Source organism: Syngnathus floridae, chromosome 2 (genome assembly GCF_059516105.1).
Source record: "Syngnathus floridae isolate MCC-2025c chromosome 2, RoL_Sflo_1.0, whole genome shotgun sequence".
Classification (NCBI taxonomy): domain Eukaryota; kingdom Metazoa; phylum Chordata; class Actinopteri; order Syngnathiformes; family Syngnathidae; genus Syngnathus; species Syngnathus floridae.
The window spans coordinates 1,597,748-1,613,629 of record NC_142414.1 but is presented as its reverse complement, the minus strand read 5'-3'; the positions used below and the strand labels follow the sequence as shown (position 1 = coordinate 1,613,629).

The 15,882-nt window shown below is 45.9% G+C and overlaps 1 protein-coding gene across 6 annotated transcripts in view; it reads right to left on the bottom strand.

Moving 5' to 3' along the window:
- itpr3 (inositol 1,4,5-trisphosphate receptor, type 3) overlaps positions 1-15,882 on the bottom strand; it is a 469,401-nt gene that overhangs the window by 326,660 nt on the left and 126,859 nt on the right. The window contains exon 1 of one of the 6 annotated variants that reach the window (XM_088368418.1): positions 5,556-7,384. The exons of the other annotated variants lie outside the window; for them this stretch is intronic. Within the exon in view, the coding sequence (XP_088224544.1) occupies positions 5,556-5,615 (60 nt within the window). The 5' untranslated portion in view covers positions 5,616-7,384. Of the gene's footprint in view, positions 1-5,555; positions 7,385-15,882 lie in introns of those variants that run through there. 6 annotated transcript variants of the gene reach the window in all.

Below are 15,882 nucleotides of genomic sequence, written 5' to 3'. Positions count from 1 at the left end.
CATTTTCCCAGATGAGAGGAAAATTGAAAGGTAAGGAAGACAAAGAAAAGATAAAAAAGAACTTGCTGTTGCACAGACAGGAAGATGATGACACAGTGTCAGCGCGAGCTCGCTTAAGAATCGCAGCTAAGATGAATGTGATGAATGAAGATGAGAAAAATGATCAAATTACAAAGACAGATATTGTGGCACGGCAAAGCGAACCATCCTTTCCGTCTTTGTACCCCAAATTAAACAACTCATTGCTTCCTATAATTTGAGAGGTGATGAAGTACAACAGGTTTTCATGGCATCCTTAACCAAACATTGGGCAAGCGTTAAAGGCACCTAGAGTCCTTTTGATCTCCAGGGCCGTCCATTGGAATATAACAGGGTGCCATTACAAATACAAATTGACCAACTATTGGGCAGGATAAAAATAAAATTCCAACGTAGAGCAAATTACACAGACATTGGCCGAACTAAACAAAAACGAGATAAGTTGTTTGAAGACTTTAGACACAGACCAGAAAGAGTGTTCAACTTATGTCTATGATCAACAACTCAAAGATACTCTACATGCAAATTTGCGACCAGTATTATGTCGAGAACGAATAAATTCGACAAATTTTTTCCCTATAAAATGGTGCCGTTTGGGTTTGAAGTACATGGTCGCTTCAAGGGAGGAAAAGCATGATTTAAGATACGCGATTGATCAATGAGAAGGCTATCCCTTGTGCCAGGGGTGTCAAACTCATTTGTTCGTGGGCCGCGGTGTAGTCATGGCTTCTTTTGGTGGGCTGGTATGACTGGTATACCCGAGTAGATGTGTGAGCGCCTCATATTGTGGGGGTTGCAAAACGAGCTGACGAGTAACTCGCTTTCAAGTCAGACAAATACGAACTGGTCTAATATTTAAACTTACAACATTATTAAGAGGGAAGATAATTTGCAATTCGAGTAATGACATGAATATGAAGCACATTTTGACACCTGTGCCTTATACAAAGGTAAAGTAGGATTAGGGATTGCTTGTAATATAATTACGAATTAGTTAACACCTGTGTGATTGATTGATTGGATGATTGATTAATTGATTGTCAGAGTGAGTGAGTGAGTGAGTGAGTGAGTGAGTGAGTGAGTGAGTGAGTGAGTGAGTGAGTGAGTGAGTGAGTGAGTGAGTGAGTGACTTTTCTGTCGCCTGCACGTCATCTTTCTTGCATGGCTACGTTGCTGTCTCAGCTGCGTCTGACCGTTGAAAGATGCACAACACTCAATCCTGCCACTCTCATTCCCCTTCCTGAGGACGGCGGATTCCATGATTGTGTCGATGCTGCCCAACAGATTGCGAAGGCTCGGCCTGTTTTGGAAGATACGCCTCTGCCAGGTGGTCATGTGGTTTTGTTGATGGGTCTTCTAAGGAAAATGAATCGGGTGTGACCCTTACTGGGTATGCCATTGTTACTGCCGGCATGGTTTTGGAGGCTGCTAAACTGCCATCCTATGTGTCAGCACAGGCCGCTGTGCTCATTGCTTTGACTGGGGCCTGCAAATTGTTTGCAAACAAGTCCGTCACTATCTGGATTGATAGTCAGTATGCTTTTGCTACAGTGCACGTTTTTGCTCAGCAGTGGAGCAACCGTGGCATGATAACTTCTACAGCGAAGCCCGTCACCCATTCCACATTACTAACTCAACGTTTGGACGCTGGGGGGTGCAACTAAAAACACTGATGGTCTTTTTGTGTGACCTTTGGGCATACCTGTCTTGCCTCGTAACTTGTTCAAATGGGCTGCTATTTCGAGTCATGGGGTCACCCATGTCTCGACAGGGGGTATGGGGAAACAAGTTGAAGCTATTTATACGACATACGGTTTTGCAGCTTTTTCACGAGGCAATTTAAGACCTCAGAGAGGAAAGTTCCCGACTCTATTGTATCCGTTTCAGGCAATACATATGGTTTATATCCAATTACATAAATGTGAAGGGAAAGAATATTGTTTTTTCTGCATTTATTTGTTTTCTGCATTTATCTTATTGTAAATAGGTGATCTCCGCAGACCCAACCTAAGTACGGAAGGTGAGCAAAGTCTGGTAATAGTGCCTGATCCTGGTGCCAAGATCCAGGGTTGACACGAAAGCTAGCAGAAGCCAATTTCCAAGACACCAACCCGAAGCTCAGGGTGTTGACTCTGAGGAGATCCAAACACATGAGCATTAGAGGGTCATTTGGTGAGTGCTTTAATCAGGCTGTGGCCTGCGCTAAGTCTGCCATGTGTTTTTGGTTGCTTTTGCTGGTTTGTGTTACCATTGTGTTTTTTCGGGGGTTATTTTATTTGGAGGGATAGAGTACCATGAGCCTCGAACATTATTCTCTCAGGCGACTGCTAACGCTAATTCTAGTCGATGTGGCTCATGGGGAGAACTTGCTAGACATAAGCGCGACACTAAATCCCCTTTTGATCATGTTGTTTGTGTTCCAGGAGCCGTCCGTGTTCCAACCTGTGTACCATGGCTTTTGTCTTGGGCTTATAATAACTCATTAATGTTTACTGTGGCTCCTAACACATCTTCTTCTATTATTTTACCTTTGAAAAGTTTGAAAGGGTTTCGTAATGGTCGCCCCACTACTGGAGATAGATGGCTCTGGTATTGGTGGTATTTAACTGGCCACCCGGTTAACACCGGCTGGGGCACCCTTGTCACCACGCAAATGCGAGGGTATTGGCCCTCTGGTTCCAGTGACGAGGCTGTGTTCTTTGCTAAACGAGTGACTTTGATAAATCGGGGCACAAGCCTCCTTTTGACTCTTACACTCCCTGATGGTCATATTCGTCCTCCAAATGCCACCTTGTTTAACACTTCTTGTTGGGGTTTTCAACTGTGGGCTTGGTCCTCTGGAATCGATCCTCGCTTTCCTATTGCTATTTGCCTTAATAGAACAATGTCGGTCGCAGACCGTCCCGTTACAAATAAATACACCCTGTCAGCAGGAGCGAAAATCACAAGTACGCTCCTCACTGATGTAGACAGCTATTTTGTGGCCTCCACAGGGATAAGCGGTCATACTAACAACTGGCTTCTTATGGCTGAGCAGGCCGCAAAGATGGCTGGCGCCAGTTGCGTTGCATGCATGGGTCCAAGACCTCTTTTGAAAATCATACCTGCGAATATAGGTCCTAAGTGTGCTGTTACTTTAATGTTAAGCCTGTCCATTTCACCCACTCATGATTGTTTTAAATGGGATAAGGTTTACCCTGTTGCCTCTATGACAAAATATAAACCCCTTTTTTCGTCCGATGTAGCTAAGGGTAATTTTACATGTATTAGATTACCTGGTACCGGTGAGAGGCTCGGCGCCCTACCTCCTCTATGGTGTGGGTCCATGACCTATGTCACTGCCCCTTTTTTGCCCATTGCTCGTAGTGATGTTTGGTTTTGGTGTAATAGTAACAAACTTTATGATAGGTTGCCTTTCGACGGCTCCGGAATTTGCGCTTTGGTAACCCTATTGCTACCTGTTCATTTGTTACCGATGTCCTCTTATGATCTAACATCTTTTGGTAAGTCCGTGGTTCCCGTTTTCTGGCCGAGAACGAAACGAAGCGCCGAGTGGCGGGGCGCGGCTAATCCAACTTACATTGACGCCATTGGTGTTCCTAGAGGAGTACCGGATGAGTATAAGTTGGTGGATCAGATAGCAGCTGGTTTTGAATCCGCCCTGTGTTGGTGGTGTACTATTAACAAAACTGTTGACAGGATTAACTACGTCCATTACAACGTGCAGAGGCTTGGAATCTGGTCCGAGGCGGGTTTCAGGGCGGTCCACTCCCAACTGGCCGCTACTTCCCTCATGGCTTTCCAGAATCGACTGGCCCTTGACATGCTTCTCTCAAAGGAGGGCGGTGTCTGCGCCATGTTCGGTGAGCAATGTTGCACGTTTATTCCGAATAATACTGCAGCCGGCGGAAGCCTGTCCCAGGCCCTTGAGGGCCTGCGGACCTTGAACGGGGAGATGAAGGAGCACAGTGGGGTGAACACAGACGTTTGGACCGACTGGTTGGACGTGTTCGGAAAGTACCGCACCCTGGTTTCCTCTGCCCTGGTCTCCATAGCCGTTTTCTCTGCCATTTTGACCTTGTGTGGATGTTGTTGCATCCCTTGTCTCCGATCCCTAATTAACAGACTAATTACAACTGCTATCTCTCCACCAGCTGAGACTTTCCCGTTGCTCCAAAGGGATGACCTTTCGATCGACGCGGGTTCCTTCTCTAGTGACGACCCGGTTGGCGACTCTTTTGTGGTAGACCTGTCCGGTTTGTTTCTTGACCCTAGCTTTGCCGATTATGACTCAGTTTCCTCCTGTGTGTAAGTTAGTTCTTGCGAAATGTGATCCCTCGGCTGTAAATCTTTTTGAAGTGGCCATGTGGGTGATGTGTTGTTCTCCGGGAACTTATGATAAAACAGGGGGGAATTGTTAGATAAATTGTATATATATGTTATCATGCGTTCCCTAATGCGTACTTATTAATAAAGTTATTGCGCAGAATGCTTGCTGTTTTTTCTTGCAGACATCACCCAGTCCACAACAAGTCAAACGATGCTGTCTGGAGTTTCCTGACCTTCTACACATCTGGGAATCCAAGATGTTGATGTCTGCACATGTCATTTTGTCTATGCACTCTTTTCACATTACTACTTTGTTTCCCATAACATTCACTTTTCGTTTCTCGTGGGATCCTGTCCGCGACTTCTAGTTTCACATAGAATCTCGTTTCTTCACTCCTGAGACAAAGCCCACGCTTTCCCCCCCCCACCTATCAGGGGCTAGTCTCACATTGTAGGTAGGGCATTCCTAAATAAAAAGAGAGGAGTGTAAACAAGACCTTTAGTGTATTTTGGATTGATGTAAGTCTGTTTGCACTCCTCGCGAGAAAAGACTCAACATTCTGTCTCACTGGTTTTGTCTGCTGATCCTTTTGCTGAATCTGAACCTAACAGTGTCAACCTTCTACACTAAGGCTAGGCAATTTTTTGTGTTTTAAGGACTTTTATATTAAAACGACAGTTGTGAAAGATGGGAGAGTTCATTTATTATCTTCTTTTGCATTCAACTTGTCTTGATAGGGGTCTCACAGCACATTATCTTTTTCCAGGCAAGATTATTTTCTGCATCCACCACCTTTCTGATGGATTAAAGCTAAAAAAAAAATCTTTTGATTGAAAGTTTTTTCAGGCCAAATCATATCTCCTCGTTTATTTAAGTGCTAGGAAGCACACTGTTTCTTTTTTGCTACAGAGTTGCTTCTTCAAAGTTTTCATGTAAAAAAAAAGTATAATGTTTACACTCCTTTGGCCCAATAGACCTAGTATTCTAATACAGCATTTAAATACTAAGAAGGTTTAAATCTAAAGAATATTAATATACCAGAACATTGTTAATAGAAGAGGGCAATGTTGAACAGAATTCTATTGCGGTTTTCGCTTATGTAATTTCAATGTTTTCATTCGAGTCAATAAAATTACTCCTTTGGCAAGGTTTGACTGTAATTTTTTTTTTCAATGTTTTTACTTACGTGAGTCGTCACCTTATTGTGGTGGAGGGATTTTTGTGCCCCTATGATCCAAGGAGCCATGTTGTCTGGGGCTTCATGCCCCTGGTAGGGTCACCCATGGCAAAAGGGTCCTATGTGAGGGGCCAGACAAAGCACAGCTCACCCAAGCCGTTTATGACGAAAAACACAAATGGACTTCGTTTTCCCTCGCCAGGACGCGGGTCACCGGGGCCCCCCTCTGGCCTGGAGGTGGGGCTCGAAGGCGAGTAGCTGGTGGCCGGGCCTTCGCCCATGGGGCCCGGCCTGGCATAGCCCGAAAAGAAAACGTTGGTCCCCCTTCCCATGGGTTCACCACCTGTAGGAGGGGCCAAAGGGGTCGGGTGCAAAGTGAGCTGGGCGGCGGCCAAATGCGGGGGTCTTGCCGGTCCGATCTCCAGCTGCAGAGGCTGGCTCTTGGGACATGGAATGTCACCTCTCTGGCTGGAAAGGAGCCCGAGCTGGTGTGTGAGGCAGAAAAGTTCAGAGTAGACATACTCGGACTTGCCTCCACACATAGTTTGGGCTCTGGTACAAGGCCTCTCGAGAGGGGCTGGACTCTCTTCCACTCTGGAGTTGCCCACGTTGAGAGGCGTCGAGCAGGTGTGGGCATACTTATTGCCCCCCGGCTGGGCGCCTGCACATTGGGGTTCACCCCAGTGAACGAGAGGGTAGCCTCCCTCCGCCTTTGGGTGGGTGGACGGATCCTGACTGTTGTTTGTGTCTATGCACCCTTCTTGGAGTCCCTGAAGGAAGTGCTGGAGAGCGCTCCTTCTTGGGACTCCATCGTTCTACTGGGTGACTCCAATGCTCACGTGGGAAATGACAGTGAGACCTGGAAGGGCGTGATTGGGAGGAACAGCCCCCTGATCTGAACCCGAGCGGGGTTCTATTATTGGACTTCTGTGCTCGACATGGATTTTCTATAATGAACACCATGTTCAAGCATAAGGGTGTCTATGTGTGCACTTGGCACCAGGACACCCTAGGACGCAGTTCGATGATCGACTGTAGTCGTGTCATCGGATTTGCGGCTGCATGTTTTAGACACTCGGGTGAAGAGAGGGACGGAGCTGTCAACTGATCACCGCCTGTTGGTGGGTTGGCTCCGATGGTGAGGGAAGATGCCGGTCCGCCCTGGCAGACCCAAACGCTCTGTGAGGGTCTGCTGGGAACATCTGGCAGAATCTCCTGTCAGGAAGAGCTTCAACTCCCACCTCCGGCAGAGCTTTTCCCATGTCCCGGGGGAGGCGGGGGACATTTAGTCCTAGTGGACCATGTTCCGCGCCTCCATTGTTGAGGACGCCGACTGGAGCTGTGGCCCTAAGGTCGTTGGTGCCAATCGTGGCGGCAATCCCCGAACCTGCTGGTGGACACTGGGGGTAAAGGATGCTGTCAAGCTGAAGAAGGAGTCCTATTGGGCCGTTTTGGCCTGCGGGACTCCGGAGGCAGCTGACAGGAACCGGATGGCCAAGCGGAACGCGGCTTCGGCGGTTGCTGAGGCAAAAACCCGGGTGTGGGAGGTGTTTGGCGAGGCCATGGAGAATGACTTCCGGACGGCTTCAATGAAATTCTGGTCCACCATCCGGCGTCTCATGAGGGGGAAGCAGTGCAACGTCAACACTGTTTTCAGTGGAGATGGCGTGCTGTCGGTGAGGAGAACACTTAGAAGACCTCCTCAATTCCACCTACACACCTTCCATTGTGGAAGCAGGGCCTGGAGACTCTGAGGCGGACTCTCCAATCCCTGGGGTCGAAGTCACTGAGGTAGCTAAAAAAAAACTCCTCGGTGGCAAGGCCCCGGGGATGGATGAGATCCGCCCGGAGATCTTAAAGGCTCTGGATGTTGTGGGGCTGTCATGGCTGACACTCCTCTACAACATTGCGTGGACATCGGGGACGGTGCCTCTGGATTGGCAGACTGGGGCGGTGGTTCCCCTCTTTAAGAAAGGGGACCGGAGGGTGTGTTCCAATTACAGCGGAATCACACTCCTCAGCCTCCCTGGTAAGGTCTATTCAGGGGTGCTGGAGAAGAGGGTCCGTTGGTAGGTTGAACCTCAGATTCAGGAGTTGACTGTGACTTTCATCCTGGCCGTGGAACAGAACAGTGTACCAGCTCTACACCCTCGGCAGGATCCTCGAGGGTGCATGGGAGTTCGCCCAACCAGTCCAACATGTGTTTTGTGGACTTCGAGAAGGCATTTGTCTGTGTCCCTTGGGAGGTTCTGTGAAGGGTGCTTCGGGAGTACAGGGTGCCGAGCCAACTGATAAGGGCGGTTTGGTCCCTGTATCATTGGTGCCAGAGTTTGGTCCGCATTTCCGGCAGTAAGTCGGATTCATGAGGGTTGTACTCCGCCGATGCTGCCCTTTGTCACTGATTCTGTTCATAATTTTTACGGACAGAATTTCTAGGCGCAGCCGAGGCGTTGAGGGGGTCCAGTTTGGGGACCTCAGCATTGCGTCTCTGCTTTTTTGGAGACGACATGGTGCTGTTGGCTTCTTCAGGCTGTAATGTCCAGCTCTCACTAGAGCGGTTCGCAGCCGAGTGTGAAGCGGTCGGGATAAGGGTCAGCACCTCCAAATCTGAGGTCATGGTCCTCGGTCGGAAAAGGGTGGAATACCCTCTCCAGGTCGGGGATGAGAACCTGCCCCAAGTGGAGGAGTTCAAGTATCTTGGGGTCTTGTTCACGAGTGAGGGCAGGATAGAGCGCGAGATCGACAGGCGGATCGGTGCAGCGTCGGCAGTAATGCGGACTCTGTACCGGTCCGTCGTGGTAAAGAGAAAGCTGAGCCAAAAGGCAAAGCTCTCGATTTACCGGTCGATCTATGCTCCTACCCTCACCTATGGTCACGACTATGGGTCGTGACCGAAAGAACGAGATCTGGGATACAAGCGGCCGAAATGAGTTTCCTCCGCAGGGTGTCCGGGCTCTCCCTTAGAGATAAGGTGAGAAGCTCGGTCATCCAGGAGACCCGGAGTATAGCCGCTGCTCCTCCACGTTGAGAGGAGCCAGATGAGGTGGCTCGGGCATCTCATCAGGATGCCTCCTGGACGCCTCCCTTGGGAGGTGTTCCGGGCATGTCCTACTGGTAGGAGACCCCTGGGACGACCCAGGACGCGCTGGAGAGACTATGTCTCTCAGCTGGCCTGGGAACGCCTTGGGATCCCCCGGGATGAGCTGGATGAAGTGACCGGGGAGAGGGAAGTCTGGGAGTCCCTCCTAAAGCTGCTGCCCCCGCGACCCGACCCCGGATAAGCGGAAGAAGGTGGATGGATGGATGTTTTTACTTTTCTGACACGAGCCTGTAACTAGTGGCTGCGACAAGGAGAATGGCAAGTTGTGCTCTGTTATAAAAGAACACGCAGGTCGAGCACACAGTTAGCCAAAGATGCACATACCTCGGTTGTTGTTTAGGTTTTACCAGGCAGAGAGAATGTGTAGTGAAGTGAATGTACGGCAGATCTATGTCTTTCCTCTGCCTGGTGGTGCGTTACCACCTTCTTGCCATCATTGCCAGTGCCATACTGTTTTTATGGCACACCACGCACACACACACACCAGGCAGCTTCACCTTTTTGCACCACGAACAGATACTAGCTTTCCAACGTCCCCTGTTTCTGTGAGCCATTCCCATCTCTATTTTTGACAGCTTTGTCGACAGAAGTTGTGTTGGAGCCCTTGTTCATAAATAATGCATCAATCTTGGAAAGGTATTTTTTTTAACTTCCCTATCCATTTGTACCGCTTTGCTCTTTTTCATGGGAAATAATCAAAAAATGCTGTCCAGTTACGAGTAGGTACGCAAATGTAGCATAGCTTTTCCCCTATACCCTCAAAATTATCTACCGTAATTTCCGGACTATAAGCCACGACTTTTTGCTCAAGTTTTGAACCCTGCGGCTTGTCATCCAGTGCGGCATATCTATGGATTTCACGTGATTTTTGTGATGACTTGATCACTTATACACTCGTCAAAAGGCTGTGGACCGCTGTTGTGCGGCACCGCTTTGTTGGGCGGAGGGATATGTGACACGGTCATTGGTGAGTAGGTTGGGGTGTCCGCCAGGCAAATACTGCCCTATAATTGACACAAAGAAGAGACAGAACGAGATCAAGATGGACATTACTGAAGAAAGGAAGCTTTTATACACAAACCCTCATTATGGGGTACAACAAAAATGCATATGATTTTGCTTCTAAGTTAAAGGCAGTCGATTTGGCTCTTAATGTAGGAACTATAGCTGGTCATACATGCACTGTAGAAGTTTCTTCCGGTCACGAGAGGGCACTGGGCTATTGCTGATGACATCTTGTTGGGTCTCCTTTTTGTTTCCTTATTTCCCGGTCACGTCTACTCTGGAGCTATACGTGTCACTCGCTAATTGAATGTAACTTAGTGCTTTGTGCATGAATAAAATTAGCATGAACAGACCCTCTGTTAGAAAAATTGTATATATATGTTATCATGCGTTCTCTAATGAGTACTTATTCATAATGTTACTGCTCAGGATGCTTGCTGCTTTTCCTTGCTTATTCTTATCTTGTGCAACAGAACAGAAGGATTACGGCTGGGTTAGGGGCGAGATGACGGTTGTGTCAAACAAGATACTGCTGACATCTCAGCGTCCACCAGAACAGATCGTGAAAACAACATGTCAAACGATGCGTCATGAACCTTCTGATCTTCCTTAAAGAACGTCACTTTCTCTTTCTATCTCTCGGAATCCAAGAAAGTTATTGATTGCTTAAACTGTTTTGCTGATATAGCCATATCTGCACGCAACACTTTGTGCATCACTTTTGTTTCTTTTCTTACGAGACGAAGTCCACAATCTTTTTTTTCCTCACCCTCAGGGGCTAATCGTCTCACACTGTGGGTAGGGCGTTCCAAATAAAAAGAGCGAGGAGTGTAAACAGATTTTTAGTGTAGTCAGATTGTAGAAAGCAATCTGTATCGCACTCCTCGCGAGAAAAATCAATATTCTGCCTCACTTGTTTTTTGTCTGCTGATCCTTTTCTCTTATTCAGATATTCAGTTAGCACTTTGAACCTGACAGAAATTGGGGGCTCATCCGGGATTCTCAACAGACCTATTTCGGGGGTCCGGCTGACTTTTCGACGCAGGATAAGTCCTTGGCCAAGGCATATAAAGAAACCCTTTTCACGGGGGTGACTCGATCAGTCGCCTGGACACCGGAGTGGTTGACGAGAACATCCGAGGAAAAGAACCAGCAGACTGTGAGTACGAATATTGATTCTGTTAAAAGGAATGAAAGTGCAGTGACAAGAGGTCACTTAAAACCTTGACAATTTTAGACCCTATCAAGTGCAATTAGAAACAATTAAATTCCGCTGGGATGATGGAGTCCCTTCACTTATAAGTCAGTTAAATTCCATGGGAGGGCGGACTCCTCTGTTTTCTAAAGAAGTACAGGTAATTTGGAGCAGTTAAATTTCGCTGAGGTGTCGTGGGGCCTCCTAACTTAACCTTCCTAATGTGTTAGCTTTCTGCTGCCATCTGTGGTGTTAGCGGGTCATTTTTGACCCATGTATTGAATCAGCCAAAAAAACTAATACCCTAAAAACAATCTTTTTTCATCCAATGTTTTTCTTAACTCTTGTTTAGCTGGTTTGGCTCCCTTATCCATGATAAGATAGGTTTTATATCTACTTCAAGAAAAGGGCAAAAATAAGTGTTTTTACACAATAGGAAGGTTAAAGAGTTTGTTAAAATCCACGGGAGGGCGGACTCCCCTGCTTGCCTGTGAGACGATAAAAGTGCGCATCGTGTGTGTGTGTGTATTGTTTGACTGAGAGTGACCTTATTTGAGCTCTCCTTTATATAAAACACACAGGATTGTAAACAGTGGTTTTGTGTGGAAGCAGAGGAAAGGAGACTTACCACTCATTGAATATTTTACCACTGTCCTGTGAATTAAATTGGCTTTAGGACACTGTAGGTGCCATTCAAATTGCCAACTCCGAAATTTTGAAAAAATAAACCATGGGAAAACCAAATAGCAAACAAAAGTCGCTACCCCGACACGAATTAAAATTCAAAGATTGGAAATTAATGGAAGGGGTCGACACCGAAAATATAAAATTTCTTGACAAATGCATATTTTGGACAGAGGTGGGGGTTGCATTATGCGACGTGCCGGTGGCAAGGCTCTCCGCACTTCAGTTGCTCCCCCCACCCTTTTTATCAGCTGTGAAGATTGTCATGTCTATGTTGTGGGCCCGTGTGTTTGTTTCTGTGTATGTTTGTCTTTGTGTATCAGTTCGTTATAAAGGTTGGAATTGCGTTAAATTGGTGCACGAAAACGGTGTGCTAGACAATGGTTTATCAGATGTGCATTGTTAAATGTAAAAATTAGAAATTATAGAATAATATGAGGGTTGTGGGCAGAAACCCGTCCGACGAGGAGAGTGCCCAACCCTCATAAAAATGTGAGACTAAGAGAAAACATACATTGTAGAACTGGATAAAATTAGGTTAATGATTAGAAATCAATGGTGTTATTATTATTCTCTTATCCCCTGCATTGCAAATGTCTTCTTGATGCAGATAGGTTAACAGGCTAGGACTTTAGTGAGGAGATAATTTATCAATTGATGGGGGTTAGTAATTGTCCAAATTCTAGTCACATGTTTTGAGGGACCACAGCGACAAAATTATATTTAATTTGCAGGCCATTATTTAGTATGATATGACAGTGTCTAGCTAAGTAGACTGTTCTATCAAAAAATGTGAGAATGAAGGAGGAGATTTGATTTGTAATCTGACATTTGGGTCCCATTTTGAAGAGTCTCTGCAGGAGCATAGATTGTTTTTGTTTGTTTTTAAAGATAAATTTAACAGTTTATCTCGGTGCAGTAAGGATATAGCAATTTTGCAAGACTTAAAATTAAAAATTAAAAAGCAAAATTACATTCTGATTTTCCCAGATGAGAGGAAAATTGAAAGGAAGACGAAGAAAAGATAAAAAGAACTTGCTGTTGCACAGACGGGAAGATGATGACAGTGTCAGCGCGAGCTCGCTTAAGAATCGCAGCTGAGAATGTGATGAATGAAGATGAGAAAAATGATCAAATTACAAAGACAGATGTTGTGGCACGGCAAAGCGAACCATCCTTTCCGTCTTTGTACCCCAAATTAAACAACTCATTGCTTCCTATAATTTGAGAGGTGATGAAGTACAACAGGTTTTCATGGCATCCTTAACCAAACATTGGGCAAGCATTAAAGACACCTGGAGTCCGTTTGATCTCCAGGGCCGTCCATTGGAATATAACGGGGTGCCATTACAAATACAATTTGATCAACTATTGGGCAGGATAAAAATAAAATTCCAACGTAGAGCAAAATTACACAGACATTGGCCGAACTAAACAAAATGAAGATGAGTCGTTTGAAGACTTTAGACACAGACCAGAAAGAGTGTTCAACTGATGTCTATGATCAACAACTCAAAAATGCTCTACATGCAAATTTGCGACCAGTATTATGTCGAAAACGAATAAATTCAACAAATTTTGTCCCTATAAAATGGTGACGTTTGGGTTTGAAGTACATAGTCGCTTCAAAGGAGGAAAAGCATGATTTAAGATACGCGATTGATCAATGAGAAGGCTCTCCCTTGTGCCAGGGGTGTCAAACTCATTTGTTCGCGGGCCGCAGTGTAGTCATGCCACTCTCATTCCCCTTCCTGACGACGGCGAATTCCATGATTGTGTCGATGCTGCCCAACAGATTGCAAAGGCTCGGCCTGATTTGAAAGATACGCCTCTGCCAGATGGTCATGTGATTTTTGTTGATGGGTCTTCTAAGAAAAATGAATCTGGTGTGACCCTTACTGGGTAGGCCATTGTTACTGCCGACGAAGTCTTGGAGGCTGCTAAACTGCCATCCTATATGTCAGCACAGGCCGCTGAGCTCATTGCTTTGACTGGGGCCTGCAAATTGTTTGCAAACAAGTCCGTCACTATCTGGACTGATAGTCAGTATGCTTTTGCTACAGTGCACGTTTTTGCTCAGCAGTGGAGCAACCGTGGCATGATAACTTCTACGGGGAAGCCCGTCACCCATTCCACATTACTAACTCAACTTTTGGACGCTGTCCAGCTACCTTTAAAGGTGGCGGTTTGCAAATGTGCTGCTCACACTGCAAGCTCTGATCCTGTTTCTCTCGGTAATGCTTTTGCTGACAAATCCGCTAAGGCCGCTGCAGAAGGCCTGCTCCATGTCCTCTCGTCTCTCACAGATCATGATTCGATGTCACACATCTCCCCTGATGTGTTGCTTGACATGCAGTCTCAGAGCCCCTCCCAGGAACGACTCTCTTGGGAAAAGCGGGGTGCAACTAAAAACACTGATGGTCTTTTTGTGTGACCTTTGGGCAAACCTGTCTTGCCTCGTAACTTGTTCAAATGGGCTGCTATTTCGAGTCATGGAGTCACCCATGTCTCGACGGGGGGGGGTATGGTGAAACAAGTTGAAGCTATTTATACGACATACGGTTTTGCAGCTTTTTCACAAGGCAATTTAAGTCCTCAGAGAGGAAAGTTCCCGACTCAATTGTATCCGTTTCAGACAATATATATGGTTTATATCCAATTACATAAATGTGAAGGGAAAGAATATTATTTTTTGTCTGCATTTATTTGTTTTCTGCATTTATCTCATTGTAAAAAGGTGATCTCCGCAGACCCAACCTAAGTACGGAAGGTGAGCAAAGTCTGGTAATAGTGCCTGATCCTGGTGCCAAGATCCAGGGTTGACACGAAAGCTAGCAGAAGCCAATTTCCAAGACACCAACCCGAAGCTCAGGGTGTTGACTCTGAGGAGATCCAAAACATGAGCATTAGAGAGTCATTCGTAAAGTCCTTTAATCGGGCTGTAGCCTGCGCAAAGTCTACCATGTGATTTTGGTTGCTTTTGCTGGTTTGTGTTATTGTTATATTTTTTTTTCGGGGGTTATTTTATTTGTATGGATAGAGTACCATGAGCCTCGAACGTTCTTCTCTCAGGCAACTACCAACGCTGATTCTAATCAATATGGCTCATGGGGAAAAATTGCTAGACATAAGCGCAACACAAAATCCCCTTTTGATCATGTTGTTTGCACACCAGAAACCGTCTGCGTTCAAACTTGCGTGCCATGGCTTTTGTCTTGCACTTACAATAACTCATTAATGTTTACTGTGGCTCATCTTCTTCTATCATTTTACCTATGAAAAGTTTGAAAGGTTTTCGAAATGGTCACCCCACTACTGGGGATAAATGGCTCGGATATTGGTGGTATTTAACTAGTCACCCGGTTAGCACCGACTGGGGCACCCTTGTCACCACACAAACGCAAGATTTTTGGCCCTCCAGTGAAGAGGCTGTGTTCTTTGCTAAACGAGTAATTTTGAAGAATCAGGGCACAAGCCTCCTTTTGACTCTTACACTCCCTGATGGTCAAATTCGTCCTTCAAATGCCACCTTGTTTAACACTTCTTGGGGTTTTCAACTGTGGGCTTGGTCCTCTGGAATCGATCCTCACATTCCTATTGCTATTTGCATTAACAAAACAATGTCGATTGCAGACCGTCCCGTTACAAATAATTACACCCTGTCAGCAGGAGCAAAAATCACAAGTATGCTCCTCACTGATGTAGACAGCTATTTTGTAGCCTCCACAGGAATAAGCGGTCAAACCAACAACTGGCTTCTTATGGCTGAGCAAGCCGCAAAGATGGCTAACACCAGTTGCATTGCATGTATGGGTCCAAGACCTCTTTTGAAAATCATACCAGCAAATATAGTTCCTAAGTGTGCTGTTGTTTTAATGTTAAACTCATGATTACTCATGAACGAATGTAAACCATTTCACCCACTCATGATTGTTTTAAATGGGATAAGGTTTACCCTGTTGCCTCTATGATAAAATATAAACCCCCTTTTTTCGTCCGATGTAGCTAAGGGTAATTTTACATGCATTAGATTACCTGGTCCCGGTGAGAAGCTCGGCGCCCTAGCTACTCCATGGTGTGGGTCCATGACCAATGTCACTGCCCCTTTTTTGCCCATTGCTCGTAGTGATATTTGGTTTTGGTGTAATAGTAACAAACTTTATGATAGGTTGCCTTTAAACAGCTCTGGAATTTGCGCTTTGGTAACCCTATTATTTCCTGTACATTTGATACCAATATCCTCTTATGATCTAACATCTTTTGCTAAGTCCGTAGTGCCCGAATTCTGGCCGAGAACGAAGCGAAACGCTGAATGGCAGGGCGCAGCTAATCCAATTTACATAGACGCCATT